General features: G+C 47.1%; 1 protein-coding gene across 4 annotated transcripts in view; it reads left to right on the top strand.

Moving 5' to 3' along the window:
* The window catches only part of SCUBE2 (signal peptide, CUB domain and EGF like domain containing 2), a 72,087-nt gene that overhangs the window by 48,146 nt on the left and 3,000 nt on the right, over positions 1-20,941 (top strand). For all 4 annotated transcript variants that reach the window (XM_037050109.1, XM_037050111.1, XM_037050110.1 and 1 more), the window contains 5 exons: positions 10,697-10,867; positions 12,702-12,869; positions 13,571-13,732; positions 15,629-15,826; positions 16,960-17,112. In XM_037050109.1, coding sequence (XP_036906004.1) covers positions 10,697-10,867; positions 12,702-12,869; positions 13,571-13,732; positions 15,629-15,826; positions 16,960-17,112 — 852 coding nt within the window. The remainder of the gene's footprint in view (positions 1-10,696; positions 10,868-12,701; positions 12,870-13,570; positions 13,733-15,628; positions 15,827-16,959; positions 17,113-20,941) is intronic.

Here is a 20,941-nt window from a genome sequence, read left to right on the forward strand (position 1 = left end):
AGATGGAACCATTGTGTTTTCCCTTTAAAATGCTTTTATTTTATTTTAAATTACCAAAATAGTGCATGTTTCAAATGGTACAGAAATGTGTACAGTGAAGGTGAGAGTTCTCCCCTCACCTCCCAGTCCCGTTCCCCAGAAGTATCACTGTCAGTAACTTGCTGTGTATTTTTCCAAAGTCTGTTTTCATGCACCCATAAAAAGGGAATTTTATTTATTTATTCGATAAATATTTATGGGGCACCTACTGTATGCCAGGTACTATTGGAGGTGCTGAGAATCTAGTAATGAGACAAAAGAGCAAAAGTCTCAGCCCTTGCAGAGTGTGCGGTGCTAGAGGGGGGAGAGAGACCGTCCAATAAACCGGGAGAGATCCCGTGTGGCAGATGGTGGTGAGGGTGTGAAGAACCAGTGAGCAGGGAACTGGAACAGATAGTGCCGGGGCAAAGGCGAGGGGTGAGGAGGTGTGTACTCTCCCACATGCAGACTATGGTCAAGGATTATGGTCCTGCCCAGTGTCATTTGGGCAGAGGTGTTAAGGACTGAGGAAGCAAACCCTGGGGATAGGTATCTGGGAGAAGTCGCCAGCAAAGGCACCAACAAATACAAAAGCCCTGAGGCACTGGAAAGAAGGCCAGGATATGAGGGTTGAGGGAGGGGCAGGGGAAGAAGTCAGAGCAGTAGTCCAGGGCCGGATCACCCGGGGATTGGACCACCTACTTCAGACCTGAGCAATGAAGCCAATGAAGGATTTTGAGCAGAGGAATAACAGAGTTCTGACTCGTATCAAAAGGACAACTTTAGCTGCTGTGTTGAAAATAGATGATAGATTTATATGTGAAAAAAACATGTAAAAATATATCAATATAATTTTTTAAAAGATTTTATTTTTATTTATATTTAGAGAGAGAGGAAGGGAAGGAGAGAAACATCAATGTGTGGTTGCCTTTTGTGTGCCCCCTAGTGGGGACTTGGCCTGCAACCCAGGCATGTGCCCTGACTGGGAATCGAACCAGTGCCACTTTGGTTCACAGCCTGTGCTATCAATACAATTTGAATAGTGGTATATATAACTATATAGCAGATCACTACATCTTTCTGTGCTAATAGATGAGCTAACTTATTTCTTTTAAAGCTTCCTAGTCCTTTTTAACAACACCAGTATTTATTAGTGATATAAATAGCCATCTATTGCCACCCTATTGATGGATATTTAAATTTTTCATAATTTTTCTATTACAAACAATGCTGAAATGAATTATTTTTTGGTGTGTGCATGGCCAATATTTCTGAAGAACAGACTTATACAAGTCCAATTGCTGGGTCAAAGGACATGTATATTTAAAACTTTAGTAGATTCTGTCAAATTACTCTCCAAAAAGACCATCCTAATATACATCCTCTCTGACGTTGCATCTGAGTGTTTATTGCCCCACATCATTGCTAACATGGGTTAGCTATCACTGGTCTTTTTAATCTTTGCAAATCTGATAAGTGAAAATGATGAAGTCACTTCAACTGCTTTTCCATTTCTATTAGCGAGACTGAGCATGTTGTCATATATCATTGGCTATTTGGATTTCTTCTTCTGAGAATATCCATTCTTTGCCTATTTCTCCATTGAATTTGTTTGTTTTTCCAATATCATTTAAGAAATAAAATTTAAAGTTTCAAGTTGCAGCCCTGACTGGGCAGCTTAGTTGGTGAGAGTGCTATCCTGAGCACCAGAACAAGGTTTCAGATTCAATTCCTGGTCAGGGCACATGCCTACTCTTGGGTTCAATCCCCTGTCAGGGTGTGTGTGGGTTGGAGGGGTTGGGGGCGGAGCCAATTGACATTGCCTTCCCACATTGGTGTTTCTCTCTTTCTCCCCGCCCCTTCCTTTCCTCCTTCCTTTCTCTCTAAAAATCATGTCTCTAAAAATGAACATGTCCTCTAGCAAGGATTAAGAACAAGTCCCTACATTAACAAACAGTCCCTTCTGACCAATTAAATACTTTCATATAGTCATTTTTACATAGTAACGTCTCATTAATTTGGCATTTAAGGACTTTTGGGACAGGCTGCTCTGCAGGTCACTTTTGTATCTATTATCTGTGATCAATCTCAGCACCATAGGGGAAGAAGATAGCAATTGTATTCTCCAAAGAACAAATTCCTTAAGCCCCATTGTAATTCATGAAGTCCTTAACAGCTAAAGAAAAATTAATGATCACGTGAATTTCTAGCTGTTTTTTGTTCATAGCTATTTATCCTTTTATAAAGAAAAAATATTTAAGAAATATCCTTGCTACTATATATGACTGTATTTTTGTATTCGATTATTCTTAAAACTTGCTGAGATTTTTTAAGACACAATCTAGGCAGCTGGCAAAGTGGGAAGTACTTTACTGCCTGTATTCTTGAGAGACTAGGAAAGCCTGATTCAGCTTTCAGGAGCTGTAGTTCTCCTCTGCAGCAGTTGAGAAAAATGAATTCAACTGGTGCTTATCAAGATACCACTCTGTGCCACTCCATGAACTTGGGGCGAAGCATGAGAGTATAATGGGTGAGGGGCCTGGTCTTATGAAGTTCTCATTCTAATGGACAGGCAAGGACAATAGAAAAGTAAAGAAGAACGGTTAGGCCTGGCCAGGTGGCTGAGCTGGTTGGAGCATCGTCCATACACCAAAAGTCTGTGGGTCAGATTCCTGGTCAGGATGTTTATAGAAGGCAACCAATCAATGTTTCTCTCTTTCTCTCTCTATTTCTGTTTCTCTTCTTCTCTCTCTAAAATCAATAAATATATCCTCGGGTGAGGCTTAAAAAAAAGAAAGATAATTTTAGAAGTTGTAAGTGCTATGAAGATAATAAAACAGAGAGTGCCAGGGGGAGTAAGGGGTTATTCTCCATAGGGAACCTCTCAGAACAGGTGACATGTGAGCTAAGACATAAGTAGGAAGAAGGATCAGGCCCTTTTTTACAGATAAGGAAACTAAGGCGGAGGGAGGTAAGCCATTTACCCTGTGTCACCAGTGAGTAAGTGACAGAGCAGGATTCAAATCAGATCTGACTTAAGAGCCTGTGTTCCCAACTCTCTCAGTTTGAAAACTCTCACCTCCCCTGGGTACAGCCTGTGCCCTGTGACTGTCTTACTCATGCTGCTCCCATACGGAGAGCTCTCCACAGGCCAGTTATGTGCTGGGTGCCCAGGAGGCCTGGATAAATGCCACAGCCTCCCTCAAGTCACACTTAGCCTTCCCAGGGAAAAGTCCAAAAGCCTTCCCAAAAGAGAGAGAGCCGGAGCTGAGTTTTGAAGAATGCACATGTGCCGGTACATGGAGAGGAGTATTCAAGCAGAGGCGCCGCCTTGGGAAATGAGAGCGAGGAAGATGTGCACCGGAGATTCCCAACATTTCAGCATCACCAACCTTAGCGTGTAGGGTGGTTGTGGTGGGCAGCGAGGCTAGTTAGTTAGGCATGGCAAGTCCTGAGAGACCTCAGCTATGCTGCCGAGGAGCCTTGCTTTGTCTCTAGGTGGCGAGGTGCCGTGAGAGGATTTAGCCAGGGGGCGTCCAGGTCTCTCTGACTGGATCGGGGGCTCAGGATTAGAGACTGAAAAAACAATTTAGGAGCTTTTGAATGCTTCTCATGAGAAATATAGAGAATGTGAAGGCAGTAGAAAAGAAGCAACGGATTAAGGAAATAGTTAGGAGAAAGTCTAAGTAGCATTTGGTGAAATATCGAATTGGGAACCGAGAAGAGAAAAGTGTTGGGCGAACTCCAAGATCCCTGACTTGGCCCCTGGTCCTGGCACTTCCTTCCCATATGCCGCCCGTCTCGTGCAGGAGGCCCTGAGAAAGAGCCTGTGGGTTGGTTGAATAGATAGATGAATGTGATCACTGGGGAAGAAATAATCAGAAAAGATTTATAGGAAAAGCAGGAAGAAAATAGGCTCTTGAGAGGGCATGAGAAAGAATGAACTCAGATACAGAGAAGGCGACTAAAGACTGAGTTTTGAGTTGAAGATGCTGAGAGAGGTGCAGCGAGTCGAGTGAAGTCAAAGAGGGTTGAGCCCAAGAGAGAACCCATCACAGAAGCACTTGGGAAGGGTGAAGCTGGTGGTGTGACAGAGCGGAGGCAGGAGGAGCAGAAGGCGAGGGAAATAGTCGGAAGGGTTTTGCAGTAATTTACATAAGAGCTGGTGAGGATCAAAGGACAGTGGTGCCACAGGGATGAAGAATAGAGATGGACAAAAGGGACACATTTGTAGGATGCTGCAGCTGACTGATGGAGCAGGGAGGAGAGAAGTCTGGGACAATAACTGCAGTTTGGACTCCAAGGGTTGGAGTCCTGGTGACGGGGAGAGTAGAGATGTGCTTATACAAAGGGCAAAGCCGGAGGAGTAGGAAGGCCTGGGCAGGAAAGAACAGAGAAGCATTCCTTTGGGCAAGTTGAGTTTAAGTTGTAACAAGACTTCTGGATAGAGGTGTCCATGGGGGTCTGGGAGTCTAGGGAAACAGCGTCCTCACCCCGCGTCCAGACCCACCCTCCTGCATTTGTCCGCACGTGCTCCGACTTGCCTCCTGTCGATGGGAAGGAATGACCCACGCTCCTGTCTAAGGCCAACATCCACCTGGGCTCTGGAGTGCATGCTCTCTCACCTTCTGAAGAGCACCACTCCTGCGCTTGCCCCCTCTTAACCCCCACCCTCCCATCTCTGAGCTCTTTTTTTTTCCTACTAGAAAATTCCCAACAGCACACAAACCTATCTCCTGTCTTAAAAAGCAGACAAACCCTCATTGGACTTCCTGCTTCTCTCCGGGTTCTTTGATCCTGCATGGACCAAAACTCCTTGAAAGAGTTGTCTGAATGCAGTGTCTTTGCTTTCTCACCTCCAATTTTCTTCCCAACTGTAGCCAGTCTGGTTTTCATTTCTGGCCCCTCCACTGAAACTGCTGTTTCCAAGATTTCTAACAACCCTCCTGTCACCAGATCTAGTTGCCAGAACGCACTCCGACACCGTCAATCACTGCCTTCCTGGGAACACGCTCTGCTCACACACTTCAGACACATGCCTGGCTCTCCTCCGGCCTCCCTGGCTGCTCCTTTTTTATTTTCCGTGCTGGTTCTCCTCTAATTTTTGATCTTTAATATCAGGTAACCCAGGGCTTTGTCCCCTACCCCCCTCTTCTGTCGTCACACTCTCCTAGGTAACCCTACCCAGTGCCACAGCTTTCAACACCACCAGTGCCGGTGACCCCAAAACTGGCTGCTCCAGCTCCGACCTCTGTTTTGAGTTACGGCTTTCTCTGTTCGGCAGTGTTGAACATTTTTTAATCACACTCACACAGGAAAATATTTTTAAATTTATGAATGCTTACTTATATAAAATTACACTGCGCTATTGGCCAGTATATTATGTCCATTATGAAGACAGAAGTATGAGATGCACATTAAATAAAAAATGTCAGGGGCTAGCTTTTACAGTTTGGTGAGGTTCATTGCTAACGGTCATGGTCATAAGTCCATTTTTCAGGTCGTCTTTTTGTTCATTGCTGGTATTCTGGCTCAACTCTTATCAGATCTGATTGCATTATTACCGTTTCTGTCTCTTGCTGTGGTTTGACAAAGAACAAGGGCCAGGAGGACAAGCCGTGCTGACCCCGGCCCCTCCCACGGTTGCATCATTGGTACTGCCTACAGGCCAGGTTTCTATAGGAGTAGTCCAGAGTGCTTTGGGACAGTTTGGTTGAAACTAGATACCATAATCAGGAAATCTGTTCAATGAGGCACAGTTAAAGTTTACTTTTCCTTAAGATGTTGCAAAGAAGCAAATCAGTTAGCACTTCCCACCCCCAGAGTGTGGAATGCTTGCTTTGTTCTTAAAGACCCTGTGTCTCCCCTGTGTCTGTGACTCACAGAGGTGTGTACTGACCGAGTGGCCAGTATACTAAAGGGGCCCTTCACTAAACCAGTGAACCTTTTCTTTTTATTATTTTGGAGGTGAAAGTTAATATACCTAGATGAGAAAATGATGTGCCCACACACAGCGGACCACCTTGCAAACCCCTGAGGTGTACTACCCCACTGTGGACATCAGCTGTCTAACCAACGCCTTTTTCATATCAAACCTGCACAGCAAACAAGTATCCCAAGCTCAATGTCTCTAAACAAAATATTTTGCCCCCACTACTCTTTCCCAAATAAAACCTGTTTCTCCCTCATCTCAGTAAATGGCACTTCTATTTACCCGAGTCTCCCTGACCTCTTTCATTCAGTCGCACTCCCCTCCCAATCCATCGGCAAAGCCCATCAGCTCTGCCTTCAGATTATAACCTGAACCCAACCACTTTGTTCTCCTCCATGATTACCACTGTGCTCCAAACCTCCAGCGTCTCCTATCCAGCCCATCGTGATAGGCTCTACATTTTTCTCCTCACCCTGGCCTGCCTTTGGTCTGTCCTCGAAGCAGCGGCCAGAAGACCTTTGAAAAACATGTTGGGTCAGGTTACTCCCCCATACAAACCGCCAGCATACTTAGAGTGAGGTCTAATTTCCTTACTATAACTTTCACGAACCTATGTGATGGGGTCCTTACTTTTAAAAATTCGTCTCCTATCGTCACCCTGCCCCTTTCACTGTGTTACTGCTGCACCAGCCTTCTTGCTATCGGCCAGGGACTTGGCACACCCGTTTCCCTCCGATCTCTGCTGCAAGAGGCCTTTTCTGGCTACTCTTGAAATGACACACACGTAGACTTCACTCCCACCACTCTCTGTCTTCCCCTCTTCCTGTTTCTTTCTTTTCTTCATCACACTCACCATGAGTTAGCACTCCACTGTATACGTACTTGCTTGCTCGTTAATTGTCTAAATTCTTCACTAGAATGGGAGCCCCGGGGGGCAGAGCTATGTATGTTTTCTCTGCTGTATATCCAGCTCCTAGAACAGTGCCCAGCACAAAATCATTGCTTAGTAAGTAATTGAATGAAAGAGTAAATGAATCTTCAGAGAAACAACTGATGAGATCCCAAGGGTAGTTGTCAACAATAGGAGAAAAGAGGGCAGAATGCAAATCTTTGGGGAAATATTGTAATTGAGAGCAGAGGCACTCAAAGGAAGTAAAATCTCAGCCCCGCTTAACTGGGCAGGAAGAGAACATAGCATGCATTGAGGCACCCAGTGAGGAAGGTGTCAAGCGTGGCTCCTCTCTTCGTCCGACCTTCAAGAATGTTTTCAAACTGCAGACCTGGACACACACTGAAAACCCGGACGGACACAACAGCCCACCAGGGTGCTCCCGATATCATGAAAGTCTCACTTGAAAGCCGTTCAAACTAGGATCCCGAGGCTGCAGCACTGCTTAGAGCACCAGGGCCCCTGAGCTGTGACAAAACACGGCTCTAGGACACCCTGGGAATCCCTGTGGGCTGCTTGTGGCTTTCCCTCAGGAGTCAAGGCGTGACTCTTAAGAAAACAGTCAGATGCTTGAGAGTGACCTCTTTTATTAGGTTCACCATCTTAGCCACAGAGACACCATAGTGTTTGTCCAGAGCCCGAAATGCTCAAAGGCGGTAGTGTTGAAAAGAGGGCCAGCCTTCGGGCCTCTTTGTCGCCATTAATCCCGGTCCCTCTGGTCTCTCCCTTTTGCATCAGAAAAGCTTTCTTGTATTTTTTTTTTTTAAAGAGAGGGAGAAAACAGCTGTGTGGGATTTGAGGATGGGATTGTAATGGTCACTGAAGACACACAAAAGCTTTGCTGTGATCACGAAGTATTCTGGGGGCAATTGACTCCTTTGTCTGGGGCAGCAAAACAAGCTGGCTGCTCAAGGAGAAAAGAGAACCAACTGGAACGAGAGCGCGAGGTCTCCTCAGGCCAGGTCTGCGGCATGTTTGCAAAGAGCTGTTTTCAGGCGTCTGTTCAGGGCATTTCAGAATCCCGTTTTAGGGTTTAGCTCATTTTTACCTTGTGAAAAGGAACAAATTAATGTGGAAGGTGCGCGCCGTGAATTATTTCTGCAGGTCTTTCTCTCGGGAAGGAAAAGGGAAACTGTGAGTGACAGTATGAGTTTGTTCGTGTGCAGCAGGCCTTTCACGGTGAGAGAAAAGAGCCGGTGCCCTCTTTTCCACAGGGCAGCCCAAGGGGCATCGCCCAGCCCCTTTGCTCAGTTGGAAAATTGCAACAGATGTTGGATATTGTGAGGCTTCTCAAAATGTAACCTTGAAAAGGCTTTGGGGGTGGAGGGGTTGAATAGTTCTAAGGAGGCCAGGACACCCAGAGCAGCAGGAGCCCGTCCAGTTAATCTCTTCAGTGAGAACCATTGCCGTCTGCCCGTGGAGGGGATCCGCTTTCTGCCAGAGGGACCCTGATGGAACAGACCGTGCTGATCTGACTCTGGGTCATCACGAATGGGGCTGCCGCAGTCATTGCCCTCAGATGCGCACTTTCCCTTTGAGTGAATGAGTGTTAGGAAAACAACCGTTCCCCGAAGTGGAAGTGGCCTGGACCAGAAGGGTTGCAGACAGCCTAGGTTTTGTTTACTTTCTACCAGTCTTCATGACAGTTGGCTTGTTAGAGGTATGAAGGGACTATTCTCTCCTTTACTGGCCTGCTATAAGCACTGGGATGGTCAGGTGGGACAGGAGGTAGAAAGTCTGGATTTTAGTATGTAATTCAGCCCGGCTTTTCTGGGGAGATGGGCTGAAACCAGAGTCATTATGGAAACCATCGTCAGGAGGGCTGCCTTTAGAGAAGAAGTCTGGAATTACAGGCTTTGTCTGCCTCAGATCTGTGCACGCAGTCATTATAAAGTCGTGTGCCAAGACAGCAAGAGTTTGGTTCACTTGTAGTTTTTAAAAAAGTCATAAAATTAAATAAAAATTGTATGTGAATATTGTAAAAGAAAACCCAAACAACGTATAAAAGGATTAAGACAAACTTTACGGGAGACTTTATTGATTGATTACATTTAATTATAGAAATAATATTTAAAATGTGGCTTCTTTTGGCCTACTATGATTTTTTAAAAGGCTAATTTTTAAAAATTATGTAGTGAATAATGAGAGACATTTTTATTACTGATAATAAAGAGCTTGGTCATGTTTAACCCCAAAAGTGTACATGCAGATTGCATTTGTAAGATATACTGAAAACAGACGTTCCCCCTTAGAGACATTTAAGACATATAATAGCTAATTTATCAAGTGATATTTTGTTTTCTATTTCTTGTTATCTTAAATATAAAAGAGAAAGTGATCATTCCAGTTAAACTTCCCTAATGCTCCATAGAGAATCCTTGGAAAAGTCTAGACTTGCTATTCAGTCTATGTTTTTTAAAATTTTATTTTAGAGAGAGGGAAAGATTTGGGGAGAAAGAGAGGAAGAGAAAGGGCAACCGTGTGAGAGAGAAACATCAGTTGGTTGTCTTCTGTATGCTCCCTGACCAGGGACCGAACCTGCAACCCAGGCACGTGCCCTGACCAGGAATCCAACTGCTGACCTGTTGGTTTATAGGATGACGCCCGACCAACTGCTCAGTCTGCATTTTTGTTAAGTGACCCCCCTTCTCCCTTAAACTCAGAGTTCTTGATCTTACCATAACTGTATTCCACAGACTAGCTGTGGGAACTTGGCCAAATTACTTAGGGACTCTAAGTCTGTTTCTGTAAAATGGAGCTAATAAATAGCACTTAACTCCTTATGGTTGTTTGTTAGGAACAAATGAGATGATTATGTAAAGCTTTTGGCCTGGTATCTAGTAGATACTGAACAAATCTTAGCCATTAGAAAGGTTATTTTGATGGTTATGATGATGATGTTTGAACATTATACTAGGGAACGTAATGCATTTACATTTATATTCCAAAATGAGATCTAAATCCACACTTAACTAATGCCACCAGAAATATAATCAGAAGCATAGTTTATTAATTTCCTTGTAGTTTATTCTTCCAGGAGATATTGACAAGGGTTCACCCTTTGTAACACGTGAATTTTATTATAAATACGAAGTGTGCTATTTTGCAGAGTTATCTGTAAGCCTCTTGAGATCACTCTCCCCACTGCCACCAGAGAGCGAGCTTTTCATGACACAGCTTCTGGTGTGTTCCTCTCCTTCCAGTGACTCCTTCACCTGCAGAGGAAAACCAAAATGCCCAGCATTCGGGAACTTCTCCCATCTGTCCCCAACATTCCTTTCTTCCCGTTCCTCTCCCACGTCATTCAGGAATCTTTCCAACCTGCCCTTTTCCTGTGTGGTGAGATCCTTCTCATCCTTCAAGGCCCAACCCAAATGTGACCTCCTCTAGGAAGCCTTCTAAGATGCCACCAGCCAGAATGAAAAGTGCCCTCTTCTCTGTTCTTCCATTACTAGGCCCATGTTCAGTGAACGACTTCCAACTTTCTCATCCTTCTGGTGGCACTTCCCTGTGAAGTGGGGAGCATCGTCAGGCGCTTGTGCTCAAAGGCAATTAGGAGCACTGTGATCCCGGCTCCGGAGCTCATGCTCTAGGGAGAGGAGGCCTGTGAAGGCCTTTGACAGGGACAGAGGGTGTGTGCCCAGAGAACCCAGAGGTGCTGCCCGTTCTGTACTTGAGGGGTTAGTGTGGGGGAGCTTGTGGTCAATGCCACCTGTTTTCCTTCATCTCTAGCATTCACATTGCCCTTCCTTGGCCTCTGTCTCCTCACTGACCAGATTGTTTCCACCTTTGGCTAGTCAGTTGCAGGGCTGGGACATATTATGATGGATTGCAAGAACGCTGCATTTTATGTCCAAATGGAACCTTCCAAAATGAGGAAGGACAGATCACATGTGAACCGTGCCCAAGACCAGAAAATCCAGGGGCCTCGAAGACCCCAGAAGCTTGGAATGTATCTGAATGTGGAGGTAAGGATTCGCCTGTGCCTTCTTACTCTTCCGTCTCTGATATCATTGTTTAGACAGGAGGCATGAGTGTGTTTCCATGGAGACAGTGGACACTGCACCCTGGGCTTCCCATGAGCAGGGCCCATGGTGGGCTCCTCTTTGGCTTTCCAGGGCCAGACACATACTGGGAGATGCTCACTTGAATAAATAAACAAAAAGCTGATGGAATACTCTGACAGAAAAGAAGGTGCAAATGTTGCAAATGGCATGCTTTATTCACAGTAAATTAATATACCCTGAGACCTCAATGATCTCCCAGCATGTAGGGATTATGGAGAGTGTTAAAATGGAGAATGTAGTTCTGATTATTTTTCCAGCTTTGGTCTCAAATTTATAGCCTATTGATTTTTAAAAAGTGTCCATCTGGCTATTTTGTTTTCTGACACCAAGAAATGCTTTAAAATGTCTCTTGTAAAATGTTTGCTGACGCCAAGCTCCCTTAGGTTCAGTGGGCTTCTTTTCTATTTATTTTTCTTAGTAAATGTCTTCCCCTTTACTAAATGGAAGAAAGGCCGGCTGCATTGGCGCTGTGGGCTCAAGTGGCAGGTGTGGCCTGGCCTGGCAACCCACAGATGATGTCTGTGGGGGGGTGCGTGGGCCCTGGGCGCCCCTGCCGCTCCTTCCAGGGACTCCCAGGACCAGTTTCAGTTTCCACCCGAGTGACTCTCAGCTCAACTGCAGCACGTTTTCTGGTTTAAAAGTCAGGTCCTCAGGTTGAGTGCGACTCATGCCCTATCTTTGGCCTGTTATGAAACCCTAGAACTAACTGCAACGTTGATAAGGAGGCACTTTGGGGCACCTGTTCACACTTGTATGTGGCCTTATTAAGATGTATTTATAGTAGTAATAGTAGTAGTAGTAGTAGTAGTAATAAATACTTGCTAACTCAATTTATTAAATATTCACCTAGGCCAGGCATCATGGCCAGGGTATTACATGGATTTTCCATGTAGTTGCATTACCTTTCCAAGGTTAAAGGGAGTCATTCAAGGTCACCCAGACAAGGAGTAGAGGATTTGGAATCAGACGCCAGATCTGACAGACTCCAGCTCCTCCTTTGGGGATGTGTCTGTTAAATGCCATTGTAGCTATAACTTCTGGGTAGGAGGAAGACCGTGAAAATTATTAAAGGAAAGATGACTAGGAATATAAGACACAACAGATTTTTATAACATCTTGCCAATGACGAGCTAATTCCCAAAGAACATGTGCTTTTAGAAATCCTTTTGTTTGTGGCTGTGCTTGTTGTCATAAACATAAAACCATAATAATAAAGTAAATTGCTTAAAGTAAAGGCCACTGGGTTTTGATGTCAGTGTGGACTGGGTTTAGTAGACTAATTGAGGGAGGCCAGGACATGCCTCAGAGTAGGGAGATGCAGTCTGGTCAATGTAATCAGTGAAATGATCACTAGGGTGTAGTCATCTGGGTGAGGGTGGACTTCTGGGCCGCAGAACCAAACCTATTTGAGAGAACTCATGCTCTGGGCGCCCCTGCACTGCAGAGGCTGCCGAGCTCCTTGCTGTCTGAGCCTGCAGTGCCCCCAGGCCCGCTCCATACTTTGGGAGCAGTTGGCGTGGTTCCTCGGTCTCCACCTTTGCCCTGGGCTGTGGAACCCTGTGTGTCAGGCCACCTGCTTGGGCTCAGCAGCAGGACAGGCCAGGGCTTCTCTCACTGGGGCGGGAGCTGAGGTCAGCACTGGGTGACAGGCCTGCCCAGAGTCTGATCTCATCTACAGAGAGATGGGAAAGGGTCTGCCCAGGGGCCTTGCTCACTAGGGTCATTGGTTCCCCAGGTCTGTGCCAACCTGGAGAATATTCTGCGGATGGCTTTGCACCCTGCCAGCTCTGTGCCCTGGGCACATTCCAGCCCGAAGCTGGCCGGACTTCCTGCTTCTCCTGTGGGGGAGGCCTCCCCACCAAACACCTGGGAGCCACTTCCTTCCAGGACTGTGAAACCAGAGGTGAGGATGTGGCAGCTTGCCTTTTTCCAGAACTGAATTTCCCTTTTGAGAACCGTGGGGGTCTGTTAAAGCTCAAATCAAGCCCAGCTCAGAGGTGTGCTGTGTGGTGCTCCAGTGACTGGGAGGTCAGGTCCTGCTCCATCCTCCCCATAGGACGTACAGAGAGCAGGGGAACCCCCTAGACATGGCCTCCCTCCAGCCACCTGGGCGCTTTCAGACAGGGAGGACTGCACGGACAACCCGGGGGAAATGCGCAGGGGTACACAGGTTCCCAGCTCCTTCCTTCCTCCCAGTCTTCCAATATCTCAGCGCTCTCACCTCATGCCGCACCCCCCACCTGGAACCAGATCCCCTGCTCCCGCTGCCTCTTGCAGGAGCCCGACTCCACACCCAGCATCAGTCCCGCACCCGCAACACTCACGGGAGACTCGAGTTGTGACTCTTTATGTGCGACTCTGCGGGGACCATAAACTCTTTGAAGATACACTGTACTTTGTTCCTTCTACATTTTTCACAGTGACACGAGTCACAAGTCCCACCCAAGCTGGCTCTTTAGGGAATTAAGTGTTGATTAACCCAGATTAGTAAGAAAGCAGTACTTCCTTTGGGATAGAAATTTATCACACTGGCTGTGAAACCTTTTATGTTGCATTGGATGAAAACAGTCTTTTTTAATCCCCTCCACCCTCCCTGCCCCACAGTCCAGTGCTCACCCGGACATTTCTACAATACCACCACGCACCGGTGCGTTCGCTGCCCAGCGGGAACATACCAGCCCGAATTTGGAAAAAATCATTGTGTTTCTTGCCCGGGAAATACTACCACTGACTTCGATGGCTCCACAAACATAACCCAGTGTAAAAGTAGGTCTCTCTGCAAGGCTTTTCAGTCCTGCTGATGAGGGCACGTGCCTGGGTCCACCTGGGGGCGGTATGCGCAGTGCACATGGTGGGGGAGGGGCATCCCAGGTACATTCAGAACCATGCCAACGTGGTTGCCAGCCCAGCTCACGGCTCTTCGGATCACAATGAAGGGGAGCAGGGCTTGAGCCCCATGTCGTTGCCTTTGCAGACCCTGGCTACTTCTCCAGGCGTACTCACAGGCCGCACTTGCTGCAACTTCAGTTCAGCCCTGTTCGCCAGCGTTGTTTGAGGGCTGCTGTGTGCCGGGCACTCCGAGCAGGGCAAGCCCCTGTCGCCATAGGCAGCAGGGGCTCAGCACGGGCTGGGGGATTGCAGAGGAGGGAGCAAGTCATTCTGTCTGTAGATCTGAGGGAAGGCTCCTGGTGGGCAGGGGGAGGTTTGATGGGGAGGGTGGGGAGCATAGCCCCAGAAAAGTAAAAAGCTTTTAGGAAAGAGACCCATGAACCTGATCATGGAATAGGCCGAAGGGGATCTGAGGTTGACCAGGTAGGGAAGCCTTGATTGCCACACTACGGGGTTTGATTTGCATTTAATGGGAACGAGGAAGCAAATCATTCAATGACTTGCTGTGTGGATGGCTGGTTGGTTGGTTGTTTTTGAACCATCGTATAAAGTGCTCTGGTAAAGTGAATCTCAGCTGACTCGCTGTTGTTAAGACAGCCGTGTAGGGGAGCAAGGGGGCTTCCCCAAACTGGAGGAGTTTGGGACTGAAGGGGGCAGTCAATCATTTGAATTTTGATGGGAAGCTTATGTTGTTTTCTCTCGATTCCAATGAATCCTATGAACAGTATCCTCACAAGTAGCCCTTTAGTCTCTTCTTGAAAACCGCTGTGACAAGACGTTCACTACCTCTCATGATACCCTGGACTGTCGGTGGGTTAGACTTGGGGTGTTCCCAGTGTTACAGGTTCCCCCACACGACAGGATATCCACTCCCACACCTGTCCCTCTGCTGGTTCTCCCACGTGGCAGGTCCCCCAGGCAGCCCTGCAGGCCTGAAGGCAGGTTTCCCAGCTCTCTGCTCCTCATCCTCTCTTTGAAGAAAGAAAGAAAAGCCTGTTTGTTTTTTTCTACTGGGAATGATAAATTACAGTCCTAATTAGAGAGGAAAAAGGTAACCCTTCAACATCTTCTGTTGCACCGGTTCACCTGGTGGTTTTAAACAGTTAGTACCTTGAGAGTAAGGACTGCGTTTCTCCTTTCTGAACCTACAGGGGGTTACTAATAACATTTGTTGGGTGAGTGGCGAGTCAGTGAGTGAAGATGTGGCTGAGACGCGGTGTGTGTCTGTGTGCCAGATGTGATGCCTCTTGCCTTTGGTGCCAGAGGTGAATATCCAGCCTGCCCCATACTGTCTGAGAGCTAACCTGAATTCTAGTCCCAACTTCAAAATAAAACGTGGTCCTGACCGGAGAGAAAAGAGAAAGAAAATGGCTGTCACACCCTCATCAGAGATGTCTAGGAAAGGGTCTGCTGAGCTGTAAGCGCTGTCCCCCATTTTGACGGGCCGAGAAGTTCTGCACCATGGTTACCTCAGCTCTTGCACGCGGCGAACAAAATGTTGAAAACTAATGTTGTCCTTCTGTTTCAACAACGCCTGACCCTGACCTTGAGCACTTTCAAGCTGTTGAAAAGAACAGGGCCTGGGAACCTAGAGGGGTAGGCTCCCCAGCGGGGACCCTGGGCATTACCCGACAGACTCATTCCCAGGATGGTGTTGTGTCCAGGCCCCGCACCTTGGTGGCAGCAGGGGCTCTCTTCCACTGAGCTGCAGGTGGCTGTCCCCGAGCCACGGCTGTGCTGTGCCTTCGTAACTCGTGACTTGTCATCTTCCAGACAGAAGATGTGGAGGGGAGCTGGGAGAGTTCACCGGGTACATCGAATCCCCGAACTACCCGGGCAATTACCCGGCCAACACCGAGTGCACGTGGACCATCAACCCTCCCCCCAAGCGCCGCATCTTGATCGTGGTCCCTGAGATCTTCCTGCCCATAGAGGACGACTGCGGAGACTACCTGGTGATGCGCAAAACCTGTGCGTCCTCCCCACCTGCTCCCCTCCCCTTCTAAAGCATGGCACCTTCCCAGCCTCAAATGTGAGAGACGGGCCTAGCATGTCACCTTTGTGTTAGAACAGAGGTGGGACATGAGTTTTTAGAGTTTTATAAGAAACAAAATTTCCACAAACCCCTCCATTGAGGCCCCTTGCTGAACCCCAGCAGTGGTGGGGTTCCTGCAGGCCAGGCTTCCCCCTGTGCTCACTGGGGACACAGGGAGTCCATGAAGCTCATGCAGGGCTGGCCCTGGACACTTGCCCTGGGATGCACCTCATAGCTTGGGGACTGACCAAGGTGAAGGGCATGGTCCCGTCAGGAGGGACCCGCAGCCCATCTGGTCACATGGCCCAGCGTCCATAAGCAACACTGCCATTAACACAGCTTAGAGGCAGTGCTCTGAGTGGGCTCTGCAATCAAACTGCCTGGGTCTGAATCCCGGCTTCACCTCTTAGGAGTTCTGTGGTCTTGGACATACGTGCTGGATTTTCTGTGCCTCGTTTCTTCATCTGTTAAAATGCGGATATTAATAGTTGCTACCTCATGGGGGCATCATGAGGAGTCAGATCATATCCATAAGGCAGCTAGAAAAATACACTTGGAGCCACTACCTAAGTATTTGCTATTCTTCTTAGTGGTTACAATGTCTGAAGTCAGGTGTGGGTTTGAATCCTGACTTTTCCGCGTACTGGCATGTGACCTTGGTGAGGTGACAACTGCACTAACTGCCCGCGGTTTTCGGAGGGTTAGTGGGATCAAGTTGATAAAGGGCACAGCACACTGCCGGGTCCTGAGAAGCTCACGGTAAAGGGCGGTAATGATTACTGGATTCTAGTAGGTCAGCTCTGGGGCAGGAGGGCCCCCGCTCAGCTCCAGCAGTGACCGCTTGCAGGCTGGCCATGGGCCTTCTGGTAAGCCTCCCTTGGGGGTGCACGTCACCAGATGTGTCCACTAGACTTCTAGGCCTTTGGCTCTTCTGATGGTTCAGGGGGACCTGAAGAGCTCTTGAGCGTAACTTGTTATACGGTGTGAGCATGTGACAAGCTGAGCATTCATCCTCTGCCTGCTCGGTACTGTGTCTTGAACCCCACCCTCCTCCAACTTCCCTTGGCAGCTTCGTCCAATTCCGTGACCACATATGAGACCTGCCAGACCTACGAACGCCCCATTGCCTTCACCTCCAGATCGAAGAAGCTGTGGATTCAGTTTAAGTCCAACGAAGGGAACAGTGCCAGAGGGTTCCAGGTTCCGTATGTGACCTACGATGGTAAGTGCTGTGAAGCCCAGGCTGCGGAATGTGGAAGGAGCTTCTCTGCTCTGGACAGAACCAACTTCTGGGCCAGCTGGTGGGCTGCTGACAGGCACACAGGCGCAGAGGGGCCGGAAGGACATCGCTGACTCATAAGTGCCAAATTTTAAACAGGCATTTGGGGACACTGACTGCAAGGATGAAAAGATGTTCTGGAGCATAAATAAAAGTTTGCATACATTTGCTTCCATGGCTCAGGACAGAGAAAACCTAATCCATAAGATTTCTGTTCTGTTACAAGTAGAGATTTATAGATCGGCATTATTTTAAAAGATTACAAAGACCATTCTGCTCAGGATAAGAAAGAATAAAGACATCTGATTTGGGGGTTATTCCTGTGTTCATTCAGAACTGAGGCCAGATTCCCTTTACAGGGTTGTACTGCCCGTGCTCAGACTCAGTACTTTTCACTGAATCAAAATTTTGAAATACTTATTTACAAAATAATAGCTTTCTTTGAAATGAAGAAGCTAGGAAAAAATTAGTTTTTTCCATACACATTCACATTTAATTACTACTATAAATAAGATATTCATAATTTCTCCAGTTTCAACCTAAACATGTTTAGGAGTTTCTAATTCATTGTATGGCTCCGGGTAAGCCATTCTGGACCTCTGCCTTTACCTACCTTCAACAGGGATTCTAAAACCTTTTTTTTTAACTTACCTTCTAGGCAAGTAGGCATAAAATTTATGTGACAACATTTTGCTAAAGTTGATAAACAAATATAAAGTAAGATATGTAACATTTTATCATGTTAACTATCTTCTAGTATTTGATCTGATTTTTAGAATTAAAAAAATAAAAGTTACATGCTTTCAGAACTACAAATAAATAAGTAAGTACATAAATAAAATAAGAGTGAGCGTAGCTTAGAAGGTGAGGGCATGGCTGTTGGCCAGTCTGGGCACAATCTCCTCTGTGGTCCTGTGTACATTGTCATCTCTACGCCCATTTTCTTCGTGTGTAAATGGCAGTGATCACAACACTTAATGTGAGAGTTCACCGGTATAATCTGTAATGGATTTGGTGCAGTGCCCAGTGCACAGGGACACTCAAAAAATATTAACCCGTTATGATTGTGGCTTTTATTAGATGGAATCCTGAGCAGGGAGAGGGAAGTTGCCACTTCTGGCCCTGTCTCTGCTATAACTGACTGTGTGATTTTGGGCAAATCTGATGACTTCTCTGGTTTCATGTCCTTTTTGTTAAATAAAGGGGTGGCTTACGTGAGCCCTGGGGCCCTAGTCAGCTCTGAGACCTGGTTGACAAACATTTACTAGGAATGCAAAATGAACTAGAACTTGTCCTGGAGAACCTCATAGGCTAGTGGGGGAAGAGTCATCTGTTCACTTGTGAACGTATTCATTCATCCATCCAACACATATTTAATAAGCTCTACTGTGCCAGGCATTGGCCTAAGTGCTGGAGACAACATAGTTAGTGACAGAAACACAAACCAGTCTATATTGTCATACATGCTATAATGAGGCATGTGCAACGCTCTGTGTGAGCTACAGAAGGGGAAGCAGTTACTTTTGCATGGGTTTTTGGAAAGAATAGAGCACAGTGTCAAGAGATTTGGGTCTGGAAAAAACATATAAGTGTGTTTGTGTATATAAAAGGAAGAAAGAACATCCAGGAAGAAGGAATGACAAAGGCCAAAGGATGGAGGACCTGGCGGGTGTGGGGTCCGATGGCTTGGCCAGGTGGCAGGGTGCATGGGGCTGAGTCCTGAGAGATGAGACTAGAAGGGGGTGGGGTGTGGCTGCGAGGAGCTGCGAGTGCCAAACCCAGAAGGGCGGACCTGATCTTGTAGGGGTCACTGAAGGTGTTTAGGCAGACAGGTGCCAAAAGCATGCCTTTGGGGAAGACAGTATTTTAAGGATTTCTTAAAAACACTTCACGTAGTTTCTGTCGAACATGCTCCAAAAAGGAGGACCGCCCTCCCTATACCTGAAACCACATCCAACTCGCGCGGCAAAGGGCTCTTGGAATCTGAGTCCTAGGAGGACACGAGCGCCCCCTACAGGGCTCTGCTGAGAGAGACAGGGCCTCACGCCTCTGAGAGCAGCCCCTGACCACCTTCCTGGTCTGGAAGGGGGAGGGAACCAAAGGAGACACGGAGACTCCGGAATAAGTGTCGCCAAGGCTCACAGGCTTCAGGCTGACTGTTCTCTGCTCTGCCTTTGTAACAGAAGATTCCATCTTGATATTTTTGTTGTTGTTCTTGTTCAAACAAAGAACCAGGTGAAATTACACATAACCCTCCTTAGACCCACAAGAGTGTGTCTTCAATATGTCACAGCAGAAAATGTTGAAAACTGCTGCTTTGGCCAAACAGAAGCCTTTTAGGTCTTTGCTCAGAGCCTACTTAGTCTTTGTTGTTTAGGCATGTATTTCAGTCAAGTCTAATATCTGGTTTCCAAAGCTGATAGCAGAACAGAAATCATGGTTAGAATGGGCAGGTGAGGCTTCCTGCCACAGATCTGACTGCCGAAGAACAGGGAAAACTGTGGTCCTAGCACAGGGTTTAGGACCACTGAGCGCCAGGCCCGTGCTAAGTGCCTCCAACATGGCACATGCCTCACTGTCGCCCAAGAAGTGGACGTGCTTCTGTCCTGGTTTGGGCCACTCAGGCTGAGACTGAAGAAGCTGCCCTGAACACACAGCAGGACAAAGCTGAGAGGTCTTTGGGGCTCTGGGGCCTGTTTTACCTGCAACACCAGCCTGCTTTTCTCAGGACAGAGCAAGTGAGGGGACAACAGTAGTTCTTAAAAGCGGAGGAAATGTTTTTTTAAAGGCAGCAGTCTGGAAGAGCGGCAAGGAGCTCTCCGGTTCTCTCTGACACCAGAACACAGCCTGGCACTGGCGCTCCTGGTGGGAGCCGGCTCTCCCTGGGAGAGACCGTGCAGCAGAGGAATTGAAGCTAAATAACATGTGCCCTGTCGATGTAAGAAATGCCCAAACCGGTGGAGAATTTTGATGAGTTGATTTGAGCTAAGCTGACAGTTGCTGGGGATGGGGGTTTTGCAGCTTACTTTATACATTGCAATCCAAGGAGGAGGCATAAGGAGGCTATGTGAAATCCGCCGGTGGTAGATTGAGGGGACAGGGGAAAACAAAGTGAAGAACTCTCTGAGGTTGGGTCAAGTTACCTAAAATGGAGAAACACGTGCTTCTTTGACATTGGTGGGTATAGGAGAGTTAACAATTAACACAGCACGTGAAGATGGTGTTTGGGGAGCAAGAAAACAATGAGGAGTCATGGTCTCGTGGTCTGGTGTATCTTGAGGGGGTCTGGGAAAAGGAGATTATGGCACTCATCTGACATTCCAAGGGTATATAGCTTGTATATGTCTTAGGTGCAAAAAGACAATAGACAGGATTGTGGAAGGTAAAGATTGACCTCTGTCAAGGAAGCTCCAGGCCTAGGACGTGACTGCCCGCCGTGACCTGCTTTTACGTAGGAATTTTTATGTCCAGAGCATCCTACGTGGTTACTTTCAGTCTCTGAGTGTGTAAGGCTGCCATATAGGCCTCCCCTGAGCTTGTCAGGTTTAGTATGTGGCCCCCCTTTGTGTCCACAGCCCACCCTTATGCTTTATGTTCACTAAAATAAAAGAAGAAGAAAGGTGCCACATGAAGAGAGTAAGCGACACTGCACATGTGTTGAATGACTTGTTATGGTAATTCTACGATTAATTTCCACAGACCATCACTTGGCTCAGAGAAACTTCTTCAAGATCTCCTCCCACACAGTTCCAACGATGTTCTTATGATGCGT

Source organism: Sturnira hondurensis, unplaced genomic scaffold (assembly GCF_014824575.4).
Source record: "Sturnira hondurensis isolate 20B ecotype Veracruz unplaced genomic scaffold, ASM1482457v3 Scaffold0006505, whole genome shotgun sequence".
NCBI lineage: Eukaryota > Metazoa > Chordata > Mammalia > Chiroptera > Phyllostomidae > Sturnira > Sturnira hondurensis.